General features: G+C 45.6%; 1 protein-coding gene across 2 annotated transcripts; it reads right to left on the reverse strand.

The window, feature by feature from the left end:
* Positions 1 to 3,730: 3,730 nt before the first annotated feature.
* LOC144753287 (transcription factor HES-5-like) lies at positions 3,731 to 14,636 on the reverse strand. 2 transcript variants are annotated; one of them, XM_078641023.1, is made up of 3 exons: positions 14,531 to 14,636; positions 7,005 to 7,185; positions 3,731 to 4,504 (listed from the first exon to the last, which is right to left on the reverse strand). In XM_078641023.1, the coding sequence occupies exons 1-3, from the start codon at positions 14,591 to 14,593 to the stop codon at positions 4,251 to 4,253; spliced, it is 498 nt and encodes a 165-aa protein (XP_078497149.1). In that variant the 5' UTR covers positions 14,594 to 14,636; the 3' UTR covers positions 3,731 to 4,250. The 2 variants fall into 2 exon arrangements, with proteins under 2 accessions (XP_078497149.1, XP_078497148.1); XM_078641022.1 differs by having other exon boundaries at positions 7,005 to 7,188; positions 14,531 to 14,620.
* Between the last annotated feature and the right edge of the window lie 718 nt (positions 14,637 to 15,354).

Below are 15,354 nucleotides of genomic sequence, written 5' to 3' on the forward strand. Positions count from 1 at the left end.
ACCCACTAAAGTAGTCATCTAACCATGGCTCAGCCTGCCAATACAGAGCCCGTATGTGCAGTTTAAACTGTCATTTTGACCTAGCAAACGTAACCTTTTGCAAGGCTCAACCCTTCTCCTTTTAAACATATGTCACCCTTAAGGTAGGCCCTGGACAAACGAGAGGGCAGTGAAGGAAGTGACCCGATTAGGGCCACCCGGGTCACTCGCGACCACCTCTCAGCCTTCCACACAAATGAAGAGTCGGTCAGACAGTCGAGAATACAAACCAGCCTTCTTGGATTGCTGCAGAGGCACTGACTTCAGCAAACATAGAGATACATTATGTACGTTTTCTGAACCAAGAATGTCCTGCCCCTAATGGAAATCTACTCGTCGGTGCAGCTAAAACAAAGAAGTACAGTAAGATGAGTTTCGGCTCTGGGACCGGGCACACAGTATCTTCATACCAAGGTAATTCTGTTCATGTCTACGGCTAGGCTAGTGCGAGAAAGCCTCTATCTATGGGAAAGGAATGCTTTAATAAGAACAATGTATTCATTAGCAGAGCAAGGCCTAACCTTGGAGGAACGAAAATTTCTGCAGATTGCTTCTCGAGTCTAGGAATAAATAGCTGACTACATGATTCAAAATGGCGGCCAAATCTAAAATGGTGCCGCAAATGCTACCTTAACACGAGTAAAAAGCATGAGCAAAATAGCAAAACATTTTCATTTCATCAGCAGGGTGCAATGTATTTAAAAGGCAGGACATGTACTTTTAAGTTTTACATGCCCTGGTAGTGAAGAACTCTCAAATTCGTTTTTCACTATTGCAAGACCTATCTCTCCCATAGGATAACATTGGGATTACCATGTTCCATTATTAAAGTGTAATTTCCAATTGGGAAGAGATAGACTTTTTAAGAATGGGGTCTCTAGAATCACAATTTAAAATCCAAACTTATGGTGAAGTCAGATTTTAAATTTCAATTCTGAAAATTCCACTTTTAGAAAGCTGGCATTTTCTTACTTTAGCCATTTGGTGTCTGATGCCTGTCTCTGATCACATGTGTTCGGTGGGGTGACAGCTGGGCTTTGTGTATTCCCCCTACACAGCCACACACAATGGGAGCTTAGGTGTGACTTGATGGGCCATCCTGGCAGGATAGGAGGGAGGAGCTGGACCCAGCATCACTTACGTCTGAATAGTCTGTTTCCTGTCCCCAGACAAAGGGCTGCATACCCGTCTATTGTGAGTCTGGAGCAAGGGCAGGAAGGGAGGGCCTCTGTGCACTCCAAAGGCATGCATTTGAAGTCTCCCTCACATAAAAGGCACAACTGGGTATAAGTACTGGACCTTAGACAACACCACTTCAGAGCACTTTTAAAACCTGTGAAGACTCTTCCAGGAAAAATGACTGCTGTGGTGCTGAAGGGACTGCCATTCTGCTAGACTGTTGCTTTGTTGGACTTCTGCTTTGTTGTGTTGACCTGCTGGCCTACTGCCCTCCTGTCTGGGTGAGAAGGACTGGACCTGCATCACTTGAACCCAGAGTGATTCAAGTGCTAGCTGGCTGGCCTCTTGACCTATTATCTCAGGGATATAAAAGACTTCCAACCACCCTGCTTCTGCATCTGGACTCTGCCATCTGTGAATCTGCCCTGCCAAGTGGTGCCACCCCATTCCTGGACCCTTGAAAGTGGGTCTAATTCTTGGAAAGTAGATTTACCCGGATGGGAACACTGCAAAACCTGTAGGATCCCACCCACCAACTAAATCCGAGCAAAATAGTGCGACTTGACGTTGTTTAGAATCCAAGTACCACATGAAAACAGCCACAAACAATGATGAAAAGGAAAATCATGTGTTTTTTCCCACTTATAAAACATGTAATTTCTGAAACATTATACGTCATTTTATTAAAGCCAAGGCAAATGCCTGTGTGTACTGATTTGTATTGTAGGTCGGGCTTTGAGAACACATTTCAGGCAAAATAGTGCTTGCTCACTTTTGCATCAGACAGCAATGCTAAATCGTGTTTAGCCTCTAAGATGGCATTTTTTTGCGCAAAACTGGCCAAGCAGTAAGGGTTGTATGACATCTCAACGCATGCTTTTACCACGCATGCCATTACAACGCAGTTTTTACAACGCAAGTCGTTACAACGACTTGCGTTGGGGGGCGTTGGATAGTTGAATAGTTTAATTTTCTATTCCAACTCCAGTCCCCGTGGATAGTAGGGAAGGTGTTGGATAGAAAATTAAGCTATTCCCTATCCTACAGCGCCCTCCAGCGCAAGTCGTTGTAATGACTTGCGTTGTAATGGTTGCGTTGTAATGGTAGTGCGGGGTAAAAGTTGTGTTGTAAAGGATGTTCCCCAGCAGTGAGTAGTAAATATATTAGTGTGCCCTTTTCTGCTTGTGAACAATATTGTAGATTTCCGCTCTGCGTTTTGCTCATATTGATAAATTCTGGCTTCATTTTTTGCATTGTCAATACCCTTTGCTTCTCACATGTTTCCAGTCACAATAAGCAGCAGGACTCAAAGATTTTTGTAAACAAAATATACACCTTTTATTTATATTATGCACAAACAATAGACCTGAGCAGTGAACCACATCTCTGGTACAGCCAAAACATTCACTTCAATTTACCTCTAAATTATTAATTTAATACAGTATACTGAATTTGTGTAAGAGAAGTTGTGTAACTTTTAGAAATGGTATTTAAGCGCGCTTTTTAGTTTTTTTTTAAAACCGTATAAATGCTTGCTTAGGTCATCAACAATTGACACATTTTCTCTCAGAGGGATACAGATATTTGCCTTTATAAAAGACAAGTGCGCAAAAACATAAAATGAGCATACATTCTTATGGATCCTCAACCTTCAGAAAATTCTAGTAGTAAAACAAGCCATATTGAAAAAAGATATTTTGCAATAATATAATCTAAAAAGAAATTGATAGCAATAGTGCCCCCTGGTACCCTTGGGCTTTAAGATGTAAAATGTTATTCTGGTTAGCACATATGTACAGTGTTAAGATATTAGCTTTCTATAAAAACATATTTGTAAAAGTAATTTCTACCACTGAAATATGTAATGTATCTCAACAATAAGTGACATTTCTTAACACACGTATTGTGAAAGTATGCTTATTCAAGTTATTCCTCATTGTAAAACGGAAAAATTGAGTTAAATGTTTAACATGAAGCTGCCTTTTCAGGGCTTAGATTAGATAACTGACTGAGTGCATCAAACTGTGAGGGAAATTGGGGATTTGTTACCAGTCATATTATTAACCAATAATGATTTAATATTTTTTTAACCCTTTTAATGCTGATTACGGAACCGCTCCGTCATCAGCTGCGGTGGCGCTGTGCTGATGACGGAGCAGTTCCGTCATGGCCCCGCCGCCGCGCCTGTGCGGCGCGGATTCCGCGCCTGCGATGGGCGTTCTATTGAGCGGGCGGGGCCATGACGGAACCGCTCTGTCATGAGCACAGCCCAACCGCGGCTGATGACGGAGCGGTTCCGTCACCAGCATGCACCCGCCGCGCGGCCGCCCCGCCCCCTTAGCGCTGCGGCAGAATAGCTGCCGCAGCGATGTGGTTAATGGATGCTTTCTTAAGGATTATTTACATCCTTTTTGAATGTCAACATGATGTGGACCAACAGGTACAGCCCAAAACGAAAAACGTTGTAAATTCAATGCTTTAATTGATCACAAACCAATCCACGCTGATGTGTTTTGGCCTTGCTCTATCCTTTTTTAAGGGGCCGTGGCTTCACGCTAGAAGAAATATCTATTTCTAGGCAGAGCCAACAAGCAGGAGAAGAGCTTAAAACAAATGTTGACAGCAAAGACAAGCCAGTGATATAACTTACACTCTTTAAACTGATAACAAAAGTATAAAACAACTAACACGAATGATGTCAAATCACTGTAAATGTTAAGGAATTTTAGATCATTTATTTCCACCTGCTTTTAACTCAACACAAACTAAGACTTGTTTAATGTTAAACTCCCAGCCAGAGGTCGACTGTACCATTTGAAAGTGTAAGGGTGAAATGTATGATGAGGCTAAACCTGCAGCATCCTTTAATCAAATGAGATGGTCTTCCACAGATGGAGGCTGATAAGGACATCAACCATTTTTTTTCGCATGGCCCATTCTTGTGTGCATTCTTTTCTTACCCATATCCTTCGGTTGTATGCATTGGGCTCGGTTGAATGACTTATGTTGGACAATGTTCCGGATGTTCAGCTCTACCAGGGTCGCCACAGTTTTGTGATACTTTTTGGAGAAATTTCATTTTGAGGGATCAACAGGGCTGAAGATGGCCAGGCCTCGGATGGGGAGACTTGTTTCCTGGCCATACTCTTGTTGGCGTAGATATAGTCTATCAATTTCCTCTGTGCGTCGCTCCAGGGATCATTGGCATTCAGGAACACAGCGGTCTCTCTGAGGCATTTGATGTAACCTTGGTGGTAGATATCAGGGATACTTTTGAGACAGGTGTCTGAAAAGTAAGGTCAGGAAGAAAGGTCATTTTTGAAGACACACTACAGTCCTGCTTAGTTTTGGTCAACTGTGACAAGACATAGACGGTTTTGAAACCTTTTTCTATAATGAAGTTACATTCGATTCATTAATATTCAAAAGGAATGACAAAAAACACAATTCAACTTATTTTGATGCCATGCATGAGAACATGACAACAGTTAAGCGAAAGCACCATAGGGAAATTGAGTGTTGCAACATCAGGGACAACATAATGACAGCTCACGAGACGAGGATAGGGAGAAGGAGGCTCACAGACAAGTTACTCCCCTGGAAGGACAGTCCACACCCGCCTCTATAGCGAGATGATAAATTATAGCAGGGAAGGGGCAGATTCTGAGGATGTCAGACTTTAAATAATTCAGATGTATGTCGAGTCCATCAGACTATAGTCCTTGTAAACCTCAATGTCTGACTTGTATTTGACTCTGAAGCACTGAAGAAGCCAGTTGAATGAGGATTGTTGCAAGATGCTCAGTGGAGGAGAATCATCTCTGCATCCGAGCAGATATTTTCTGCATAAACTGCACCAAGAGAAGTTGTTTCAGACCCTGAACATACTTAGATCTTCATAGTCAGTGGCGGCTACAAGTATACACATATGGTGAGGCGCTACGGCACCAAACTCACCATACACTGCTCCCCCTGTGCACACCTCTCTCCCGATCGGTATCCACAAGCAGGAAAGGGACGGACTTTGTTCCTGCTCAGTGGACACCAAGACAAACAATCCAGGAGCTGCTGTTAGGCTGAGAGCAGCTCCAGGATAGGTGGGAGCAGGCTAACCCTATGTTCCTTTTGAGGCTGGGTGCCTGTGCCAGCAATCCCCCGGCTGTTTCACAGTGTGGGGATTGCAGAGTGCACATCGTGCATGTCGGGCTGGCCCTAGCAATAGTGCCGGCCAACCTGACATGCGCACTGCAGGGGCAACTGTAAAACTACAAATGCAGGATTCAGCCTCGCCCCCTGCCTGTGCACTGCGACATTTAAGTAAAATGAAATTGACATGCCATTCTACTTATTTGTCTGTGCCTGCTGTGCTCTCAGAAGGTGGGGCGACGCTCCTCTGCTCAAACGGAGGAGCCGCCCCTGAGAGTCAAAGCTCATCTTAAGGATAGCAGCAACATGGGCTTCTGTGTTAAGTGTAAGGTTGAAGAGAACACCAAGGGCACACATCTTGGTTTCATAGAGCCGAAAGAAACATTGTTTATTGGGAGTTTAAATACACGTGTACCAATCTGGGCTAGACCCTCAGCAACTGACGGGGTTTCGTTTGTGCTCAGTTTGTAAGAGTTCTCTTCCATCCTCCAGGCTATATCAGTAAAGCATTCAGAATTATATAGAGCACTGTAGATAAACTGCTTATGCTGTGTAGCTGACATGCCAGTGGCACAACAGCTTTCCTTCTAACAACCTTCTGCATCAGCCTATGATATATGTGAACAAAAGGCAGTGACAGCACAGATGCTTGTGGTATTGAAAACTGGGCAGGGCCTCAAGTGAGAAATTAGAAACCCTGGCCAGAAACTGTGGGACCAAGGAGACCATCAAAATTGTTTAGGACCAGATCGCAGCTAGCTCCCTCGAAAGCAGCATCCCAGGGTCGATTACCAGGTCACAAGGAAACACCCCCGCTTTACGTTGTTTATGGTCTGGCGGACGGTTTTTATTGTTGATTTCCTCAGATATTTTCCCTGAGATTGCCTGCAGTAAGCACAAGTGCATGCAGTCTTCCATACCTTTCAAAACACCTACACAGTGTGTCTTTACAATTTCAAAACTGCCCCAATTTGCAAACGAGTGCCACATTTTTAGCTATCTGATTCACTAATAGGGTCCACATTTTTTTTTGCCTAGGCCTGATTTTTGTCCCAGTCTGATGCTAAATAAATTCGAATCAATTCTAGCCAAAAGTTTGATGAATGCCTTTTAAAAGCGTTATTACACGACAGGCCTGTTAGAAAGGTACAGCAGAGCAGCAGTCAGGGTTGGATTGGGATTGAAAATCGGCCCGAGCACGCAAAAAAAAACAATCGGCCCACATTTGGCTAATCACTCCTCAAATCACTACTTTGGTGTAATCTTATAAAAAAAAAATTGTGTGGGGGGCGGCTTAAAAAATGCACGTGTTAGTTTACACTGGTGAAACAAGTGAGGCCACTTCTACTCAGGCCCCCTGCCCCCGCTCAGTATGTGCACGTATTAATGGGCCGGTCCAGCGAGGTGAGGGAGTGACATCTCTGCCTGTTGCTAAAAGGTGGTAATGGACGCCCATCTGCTTCTGGAAAGGCCACTCAGGCACCCACTGGGCCGTTGGCTGTATTCAAACAATAGAGACAGCGCCCAAATGCCCCCCCAGACTGCTCACAAAAGCAGCCCACAGCAGAAATCGGACACCGGCCCCTCGGGCATTGCCCGATTGCCCACGTTAACAATCCTACCCTGGCAGCAGTGCTCACCTATGAACTCGTGCCGTCTCTGCTGCTCGATGTAGGCCACCGTGATCTCCAGGATGTCAGCCTTCTCCAGTCGGCACTGGGGTTGCTCCTTCTCGATCTCTTTCTCTAGAAGCCGCCGCAGCTGCTCGATGCTGGTGTTGATCCTATCACGCCTCATCTTCTCGACTGCTGGTTTTCTCTGCTGCTGGAGAAAGAAATGTGCATGTGAAACTCGTTTGAGCTGGCTCCCTCCATTTTGATTCTGACCCCTTCTTTCAAAATGGCACCCACCTTTAGGTATTATGCCTCCCTTGGAAGATGCCTGATGCTAGGACTTTGAACAGCCAACGCACATGCCTTTGGAGGTATGTCATAGGCAGGGTCTCACTGCCATATAAGCCATTGGCCACTTCCCGAAGTGACTAGAGCCACTGGAGGTCCAGGGACACAGCTGGCCCTTCAAAAAGACTTAATGACTCCCCCAGGTTTTGATGAAGCAGGCACAGGAAGGGAAAATGGGGGCAGAGAGCATGTGAGAGAAAGAAAAGAAGGCAGGAACTTGGTGTGGTTTGAAATGTTGCCAGGACTGCTTTCTGCAGTCTGGCCCTTCCATAGGGTATTTGTTCAGCTCTTGTAAAACTAAATTACTTAGACCCTCATTATGAGGGGCTCGGTGTTTGGGTTGATAATTATCGCACCTAATGAAGTCCGACATGACTGGGTCAGAATTCAATAAATAAATAACACCCAATTGAGAGTATGTCCCTGATAATAGAATAGACCATATGTATTTTGGTGCTCATTGCACCAAAATCTGCCGGTCCCATTCTCCCCAAAAATATTGGAAGGTTTCACCTGCCAAAATGGATCTGGGGAAAACTGCAGGAGTGTGTTGTTAGGCAACAAACTCATACTACACGTGCCAGAAATATTTGTGCCGCCTTTGGAAACACTATTATGTCCATTTACAATACCCACTTTCCTTTTCATCTTGGAGTTTCCCTGGCTTTAAAGTAGCGTTGGGAAAACCAGAAAATTCATAGCAGTAGCGACTCTTTACCAGAGGCTTTAAAGAGCAGCCCTGTGCCCTCTGAGGCGCCGCTTACAGCCACTTGTCACAACTGCTAACCATTTAACTGAACAGTGTTCATGAAAACATGACATGTTTTTATGCACACTGCCAATGCTCAGATCAGCCATCTCTGCCTCATCCCCAGGCTCTTGATGACAGCAGAAGGAGGAGCATGGGGTCCCTAAGGCACGACCCTACTACAGATTGCTGTTTAATAATCAATATATCTGGATTGTGCATGTCTGAATGGCGTAGTTCAGGGGTCTCCAACCTTTTCTGTAGTGAGAGCTTCTTCTGATCAGTGAAAATCCTCATGAGCTATTGAAGGCTAAGCAACTCACGGATTGTTACCATACACCCCCACGCCCAGCTCCATTGACTTTAAGCCTAATGTCCACAGAGCCACATACGATGGTTTGAGCAAAATATTTTGACTAGGCTAGGGGCACTATCATAAGACTGCCATGTGTGTCAGTGAGAGTGTGGTTTTTGGAGGTATATGAACATGTGTGCGTATGAATGGGATAAATGTGCCTGGGTGACAGAGAGCTTATGCCATATGTCCTTGAGGCACTGGAATACCTTTCATCATGTATGGCACAGTTACATGTGTAATATGAACATATAACCTTTTTTTAAATGGGAGAAATTTAAAGTGCAGAAAATGTTCTTCCAAAAGGTTCATGATATGGGAAAAATGTCTGCACTTTAACTTTCTTCCTATAAAATAATGGCTGTATTTTTCAGTTATAAATATGGCACTTTGGGGCAGATTTATGTTAACTGGCGCATCCCCAGGGATGCGCCAGTTAACATGCGCCACAGTGCGCCACTGCTCCGCCACCCATGGTGCGCCGCATTTATGATGTGGCGCACCATGGGGCAAAAACGGCACAGATGCGTGACGCATCTGTGCCGTAAAGGTGGCGCATTGCTGGAGTTGCGTCGCAAGCGCGACGCAGCTCCAGCAAGGCTCGGGGGTGCCCATCTTAACAATGCTGCGTCAAGACCTACGCCTGCTTCAAGCAGGCGCAGGCTTTTGACGCAGCATTGGCCTGAAAGTGACTGAGTGAAATCTCATAGATTTCACTCAGCCACTTTTGCGAGGCGCACCTGCCCCGGAACGCCCCCCCTGCGCCGGAACGCCCACAAGCGGCGCAGGGCTTTACAACGTGACGCATCTGCCTAGATGCGTCACGTTGTAAATCGTTCGTAGGGATGCGCCACGTTTACGCCGCCTTGCGTGACGCAACAGCGGCGTAAACGTGGCGCAAGGGCCTCATAAATCTGCCCCTTTGTCTTCCAGCTACTGGGAGCAAGATGTCTGCTGTGTGTAAAGGCGCACTTTGAAATGGGAGAAAATTATACTGAAGAATTAACGTATGTTTATATGTAATGCATAAAACTCATAATTTAAATGTAATCTCATTTCCAAGTGTCACATTTAGAAATACCAGGCATCTTGCTCTCAGTGGCCTATAGCCTAGGTGCTATATTTAGGACAGAAAAATACAGCCATTTACTTAAATGGGAGGAATTTAGTTATGAAACATGCTTAATAAAACATTAAGACGTAATTGGCTTAATTGTAAGTGGATAAACACATTAAAACTTAAAAATCAAGTCTCATAGAAATATTTTTCTTCATTTTAAATTTCTCCCATATAAAAAAGAGGCCTGTATTTTTCAGTTATAAATATGGCACAGTGTCTACTGGCTACAGTGAGTAAGAGGCCTGCTGTTTGTAAATGTGACAATTTAAAATGGGAGAAAATTAAAATGAAGAGTTAACTTAATCATTAAGATAACTTTTCACTTTCATTTTCTACCATTTGAAAGCATTCAGAAGCATAATTTTGTTCTCACACTCCAATATTGAGTAGACAAGGGCTTATTTAAGAGTGAAATACCTCTGTGCCCAGGGTCAGAAATCTGACTCCAGCTGAGTCCATTATCAAGCCCTGCTACCTGCAGCCTGAAGATAATATTGTAAAATAAACACAGCCTTCTCTTAATTTTAAACGAAAAATGTGACCCTGTGCTTTTTAAAAAATGAACTTAAGGCTGTGAGCTACTTTGAAGGTGTCAACGAGCTGCTGGTAGTGAGTGATTGACTGGTTGGAGAAACCAGGCCATTGTTCAACTACAATCACCTCATACAGGCACAATCCATATTATTTAGCAGAGAAATTGTGCGTGCATGCCTTTGGCAGCACTGCATATCTGCTCCAATGTGGCTGTCAGGGCGCACATCAGTGCATCCCTGAGGCCAATAAGAAGCCACACAAAGCAGCAGCAGGGGCTGCTCTAGGCTCATGGCGGCCCTGGGCAGGGAGCGTGGGTAGGGGGCCGCGGAAGAGGGGGTCCGGGCAGGGCGGAGCGCGGAGGCCAGTGAAGAGGGGGGGTCAGGGTGTTTGGAAGTGGAACAGAGCCGGAGGCCGCCAAATCCCTGCCAGGGGCCGCCACGTAAATATGTATCCATCCTCAGAGGATTATTATATTAAGGATATATATTGGCATGGTGACCCCTGGGGTTTGGCGGCAGGGTCGGGACCTACGACACTGTCCCAGCTTCTTATAGGGATATGCTTCCAGTCCTAGTAAGGAACTGGGAGCGGGATTGATGTGTGTTTTCTCTCTTTCAAACCTGGCCTTATGTCTCTGTCAAGCTCCTTGTTGAGAATCATGTCTTGCTGGTTCCAACATCTAGTGCCAGGTCCCTGCTCTGCTGCTGCTATGGAACCTCCAAGTTGCCGTCAAAGAAAGCAAGATAAGAGAGAAAATGTTTTTCTGTGCATGTCTGTATGTGTTTTTGAGTGATTGATAGTGAAAGTGAGTAAGAAACTGAGTTTGAGAAAGTGTATGAATAAGTTAAAATGAGTGTGAGGGAAAGAGTGTTGGAGTGTGAGCATGTTAGAAGGAGTGAGGGGCTGGTGATTATGAGAAGGAGTGGCAGCGAGGCAGGGCTGTAGCTATTAATGGTATTAATGGTGCAGTGTGTGCAGTTGCACCTGGGCCCAAAGTCAGTGAGTATGAAAGGGTGAGTGTAAATGTGTTTGTAAATTAGATTGAGAACCAGTGAGTATGAGTTTGTTTGTGTGTGAGTAATAGTGAGTGGGATTGAGTATGAGTAAGAATAAGTAAGCAGGGCCGGCTCTATGGCGAGGCGACTGGTGCCACCGCAGAGGGTGCTTACTTTTGGGTGGGGCCGCCTCATTGCAAGTATGTTGTAGTTTTAAAAGCACCTGCTGCCATGTTCCTTGCCTCTAGCAATTATCAGGAAACAATAAAAATGTCAAGATAACACAGGTGATTAATGTTCTTCCTTGAGAGAGATTGGAGTTTTGTCTAGTGGAAGTTTTGACTGATCAAAAAAGAGCACAGAGGGTTACTATGCCTGCTGCAAAGAATGTTTATCAAAAAGATCACAGGGTGCATATATTGTAAATAGGTCAGTGGGTTACGGAATTTGACAGAGTGATCCGTTTGTCACTTGCAGTTTATAAGTTAGAATCCTAACATAGAACAGAGAGCTATTAACTGTCATCAAAGAGCTGCTGTCTTTCATCATCCTAAGGTTGCTAAAAGGGTTCATGTGGATAGAAATCAATTACTATTATTAACGAAAACCTCCAACCATGGAGTTACTTTTTAAATTCTGAGTTTGCCCTTCTCCAGATCAAGCACTCTTAAACTATATTCTCTACCAGGATGGATGTCATGTGACTCTTTCACCTTGTAGTCCTCTGTCTTATGTAACATTCCCTATACACTGATTAACACACGTATGATTGATTGTCCCTGTGTAATGAATGTGTGATGTAAAGTGCTCTGCACCCAACACTGGTATGAGTTTTACTTTAAAACTAATTAAATGTATCTGAGAGAGAGTGGTTATGGATCCTTGAGCAAGACCGGACTGGCCGTTGCAGGCACTGGGCAATCCCCCGGTGCGCCGCAAGGGCGGGGGCGGTTTTGGGCCCCTGGGGGCCGTTTTTGTTACAGGGCCGTTTTTGCAGTGTTGCTGCAAAAACGGCCCTGTAACAAAATCGGCTGAAAACCGGCCCTGCCAAAGAGCGCGGTCGCACCCCCAAACCCACCCTGGGGGTGGGGTGGCCAGCCGAGCACTTTGCCAGGGCCGGTTTCGGTTCCCAGTCCGGCCCTGTCCTTGAGGGGCACTGTTAAAGGTTGGTAGTGAGGGAATCCGTGGAGGGGTGCCAACAAATATTGCCGCACCGGGGGCCACCAGCTCTAAAGCCAGCCCTATAAGTAAGTGACGGAGTGTAAGTTACAGTGAGTGAGAGGGAAGAGAGTGAATGTAAGGAGTGAGTATGAGTGATAGTGAGAGAGTGTAAGAGCGTGTTTATTTGCATGTTTCCTGATTATGTGACTGCCACAGGCCGTATAATTTGCGGTTTATGGCAACATCCAAGGTAGCATGCTTCTTGAGATCATTTCTAGCATAAGGTCAGGCACCCACGGCAAAATGCAGGCCCTGGCATACTAGAAGCAATTCTTGACATAGGTGCTGTGTGGAAAAATGCTAGTGCTTGCAGCCAAGGCAAAATGCAAACCCTGAAATACTGGAACCAATACTTGACAAAAAGGGGACAACTACGACATATACTGGTATGTGCATACATGCAATTGCTTGCCTCAAAGAGGACAGCCATGGCATATTGGCTCTGACGGGTCAGGTTGCGGGAAGCAACCATGATAAAATGCTGGCTCTCAAATACTGGAGATAATTTTGGACATATGGGTCACCCATGGTATATGGGCAGTATCAAACGCACAATTCTGGTACTGCAATATTGTATATCATTCTTGGCTTAAGGGGGTACCTATCACAAAATGCTGCTATTGGCACAATGAAGGTAATTTTTACCATATGGGGGACATCAAAAGCAAATTTAAAAAAATGGGGGCAATTTCCTCTCAAAGATTATACCCCACCACTTTCACTTTCAAAGATCACTGGCCACCAGTAATTCGTAGAGAGAGTTGAGCCCGGGGTCTGGTTTGGCCTGGATACACATAGAATGATGCGAACCATAAGAGACGCTGGCACTAAATGTGCCTCTGCGTGGATATCTCTTTCATTTTCCCATGTACCAAAAAAGTCTTCAGCTATTTCGTGAGCAAAATTAGTACCGTACATTGAATATATAGAAATATCCCACAAAATCAATGAGACACTATATCTGTAAAAAAAAAAAAAAACTTTCTAGAAATAACGTATATTATTAAGGGAAAGAATGCCAGACTCATTATTTTATGTTAAATACAGTGGCTAATCCCTGAGGTAATAAAAACTGACAGTTTGCAGGTGTGGTGTAAAGCCCCAATAAAGGTATTAAATAGATCAGGTAAAAACGGCCTCTACGATCCCCAGGGGTTACAGCTCTTCGTGAGAGGCACGTCACGTGGATGCGACTGGCTGGGAAAAGTCAGTCGTTTAGATGGTCTGTTCTTAGTTGAAGCACAAAAGCTAGTTTCACGCGCCTATTCAGCCACCCAGCTTTTAAAACAATTGTTCTGCTTCCGGGAGAGGATGCGGCAGCGCCAGGTGTGCTTGTCCGGTCACTATTTGGAGCCAGTTTCTAAACATCGAACAAGGATATCTGGCTCGAGTCAGGCCCTCCCATCTCTATTCTAAAGACGCCTATTCTTATGCGCACCCCCCTCTCTCTTACACTTGGACCAGCCTTGCTTGTTGCCCCGTCTACGTACATTGAGTTGGGTCCCCGACAACAGAAGAGCCCGAGGAATTAGCTGTGAACAGTTCGAGTTTAGGGGGGGGGGGCAACACAGACACCCCCCCCCCCCCCCACCCCCCCCCCCCAGCAGTCCAGCAGCCCAGCATCCCCTGCAGCTCGGCCAACGCACCTCAACGCTGAGGGGCAGCCACGTTTTGACTGCTTGAACTCAACCAGCTCAGCCAATGGACAGTACTCATGATGACTCGAAGCGCCTTGTGTTGCTTCACTAATGTATCTCAAGGCTTGTTTCTCCAACCGCAAGACTCGAACAGCTCCCAGTGCACCCCCGTCTTGGCATGGACCATTTCGGTCATTTCAGTATTGTCACCCACGCCCAGCTCTAACCCCCCCCCCCCTTCCCCCTCAATTCTGATTTGCAGCACCCACCCATTCAAGTACTGTTTGCTCACACGTGGTCAGCACCCCTCCACCCGGACAGTGAGGCCAAAGCCAGCCTCTTTTCCAAAACAGTTCTGCCATGGATGTCGGCGCACGACAATGTGACCAAATATCCAGGTACCCATTGGGTTTAGCATAACATTGTAGCATATTAATTATATACATGCAAGACTCTGTGTACTCCCCATCTTCTGTTCAATGTATTCCTTTTCACAGGTTTGCTGGTATTCAGAGAGTAGAATGGTTTCCTGCTGCCCAGATCTTTTTGATTTTCAATGGGTACTGTAAGGCCACAATTACTTCCTTTCAATTACCTTATTGTTCTGGGTGGTCCTCCAGCCTTCGGGAGACTCTGGTAGCGAGGGGTACGGTGCCATGGAAGCCGATGTGTGTGTCCGTTTTACAGTAAGCCACTGTGCAGCTGTGGAAGGGGCAGGGCCCGCCATATTTATGCAGGCCTCGACTGCAGAGCCTCCCGCCAGCCCAATTTCCCACACTTTGCAGCCAATGGGAACGCACCATGAGGACAATAGAAGCGTGCCTGAGATACGTGGGAACTGCCGCTCGGGGGCGACCACGCCCGGCCAGCAGGTGGATGGAGCACAGATCACACGAGCGGGCACACGCGGCGCTGGGACGTGGGAACGCTCTGCAGCACCGGGGGCTGAGGGCACGCCGGCGGCACCTGCTCCTCTATTTACTGTAATCTGAACTGAATGTTGACAGCTCAGTAGGCGAAGAGAAGGCGGGGGCGAAAGTGCCAACGTTTTCCCACGTCCGAGGAAGGCAACCGACATACTTTCTAAGAATCGCCAGCATACAAATGGCAAGGCTACCGTATTTGCCGAAGGCTGATTTCGAGAGTTGAACGTAAATACTTGTGCAACTTGGAAATGTATATTGTGCTCCTCAAAACAAGTCTGATTGATAGCAATTCACCAGAGCGTGGGTAATGTTCTCTTCTAACCGCTACATAATTAGCAACTTGTGCAGGTGGGATCATGACTTGCACTTACACCACTCCCACAGTTGTACAGTGTCTTACAGAGTTACAAAAATTGCTTATCTGTACTAATTAGACCTGCATAGCACCCAATGAAGTTTTAATCCTGCTTCTAGGCACCCCCAAACTCCGTCA

The sequence above is a fragment of the Lissotriton helveticus genome, chromosome 5_1 (genome assembly GCF_964261635.1).
Source record: "Lissotriton helveticus chromosome 5_1, aLisHel1.1, whole genome shotgun sequence".
NCBI classification, from domain to species: Eukaryota; Metazoa; Chordata; class Amphibia; order Caudata; family Salamandridae; genus Lissotriton; species Lissotriton helveticus.

Coding starts and splice junctions, on each gene's coding strand:
- LOC144753287 (XM_078641022.1), bottom strand. CDS start 14,593: ATGGCACCGTACCCCTCGCTACCAGAGTCTCCCGAAGGCTGGAGGACC. Junction 7,189..14,530: donor GGACCACCCAGAACAATAAG/GTAATTGAAAGG, acceptor TTCTTTCTCCAG/CAGCAGAGAAAACCAGCAGT. Junction 4,505..7,004: donor GAGACGGCACGAGTTCATAG/GTGAGCACTGCT, acceptor CTTACTTTTCAG/ACACCTGTCTCAAAAGTATC.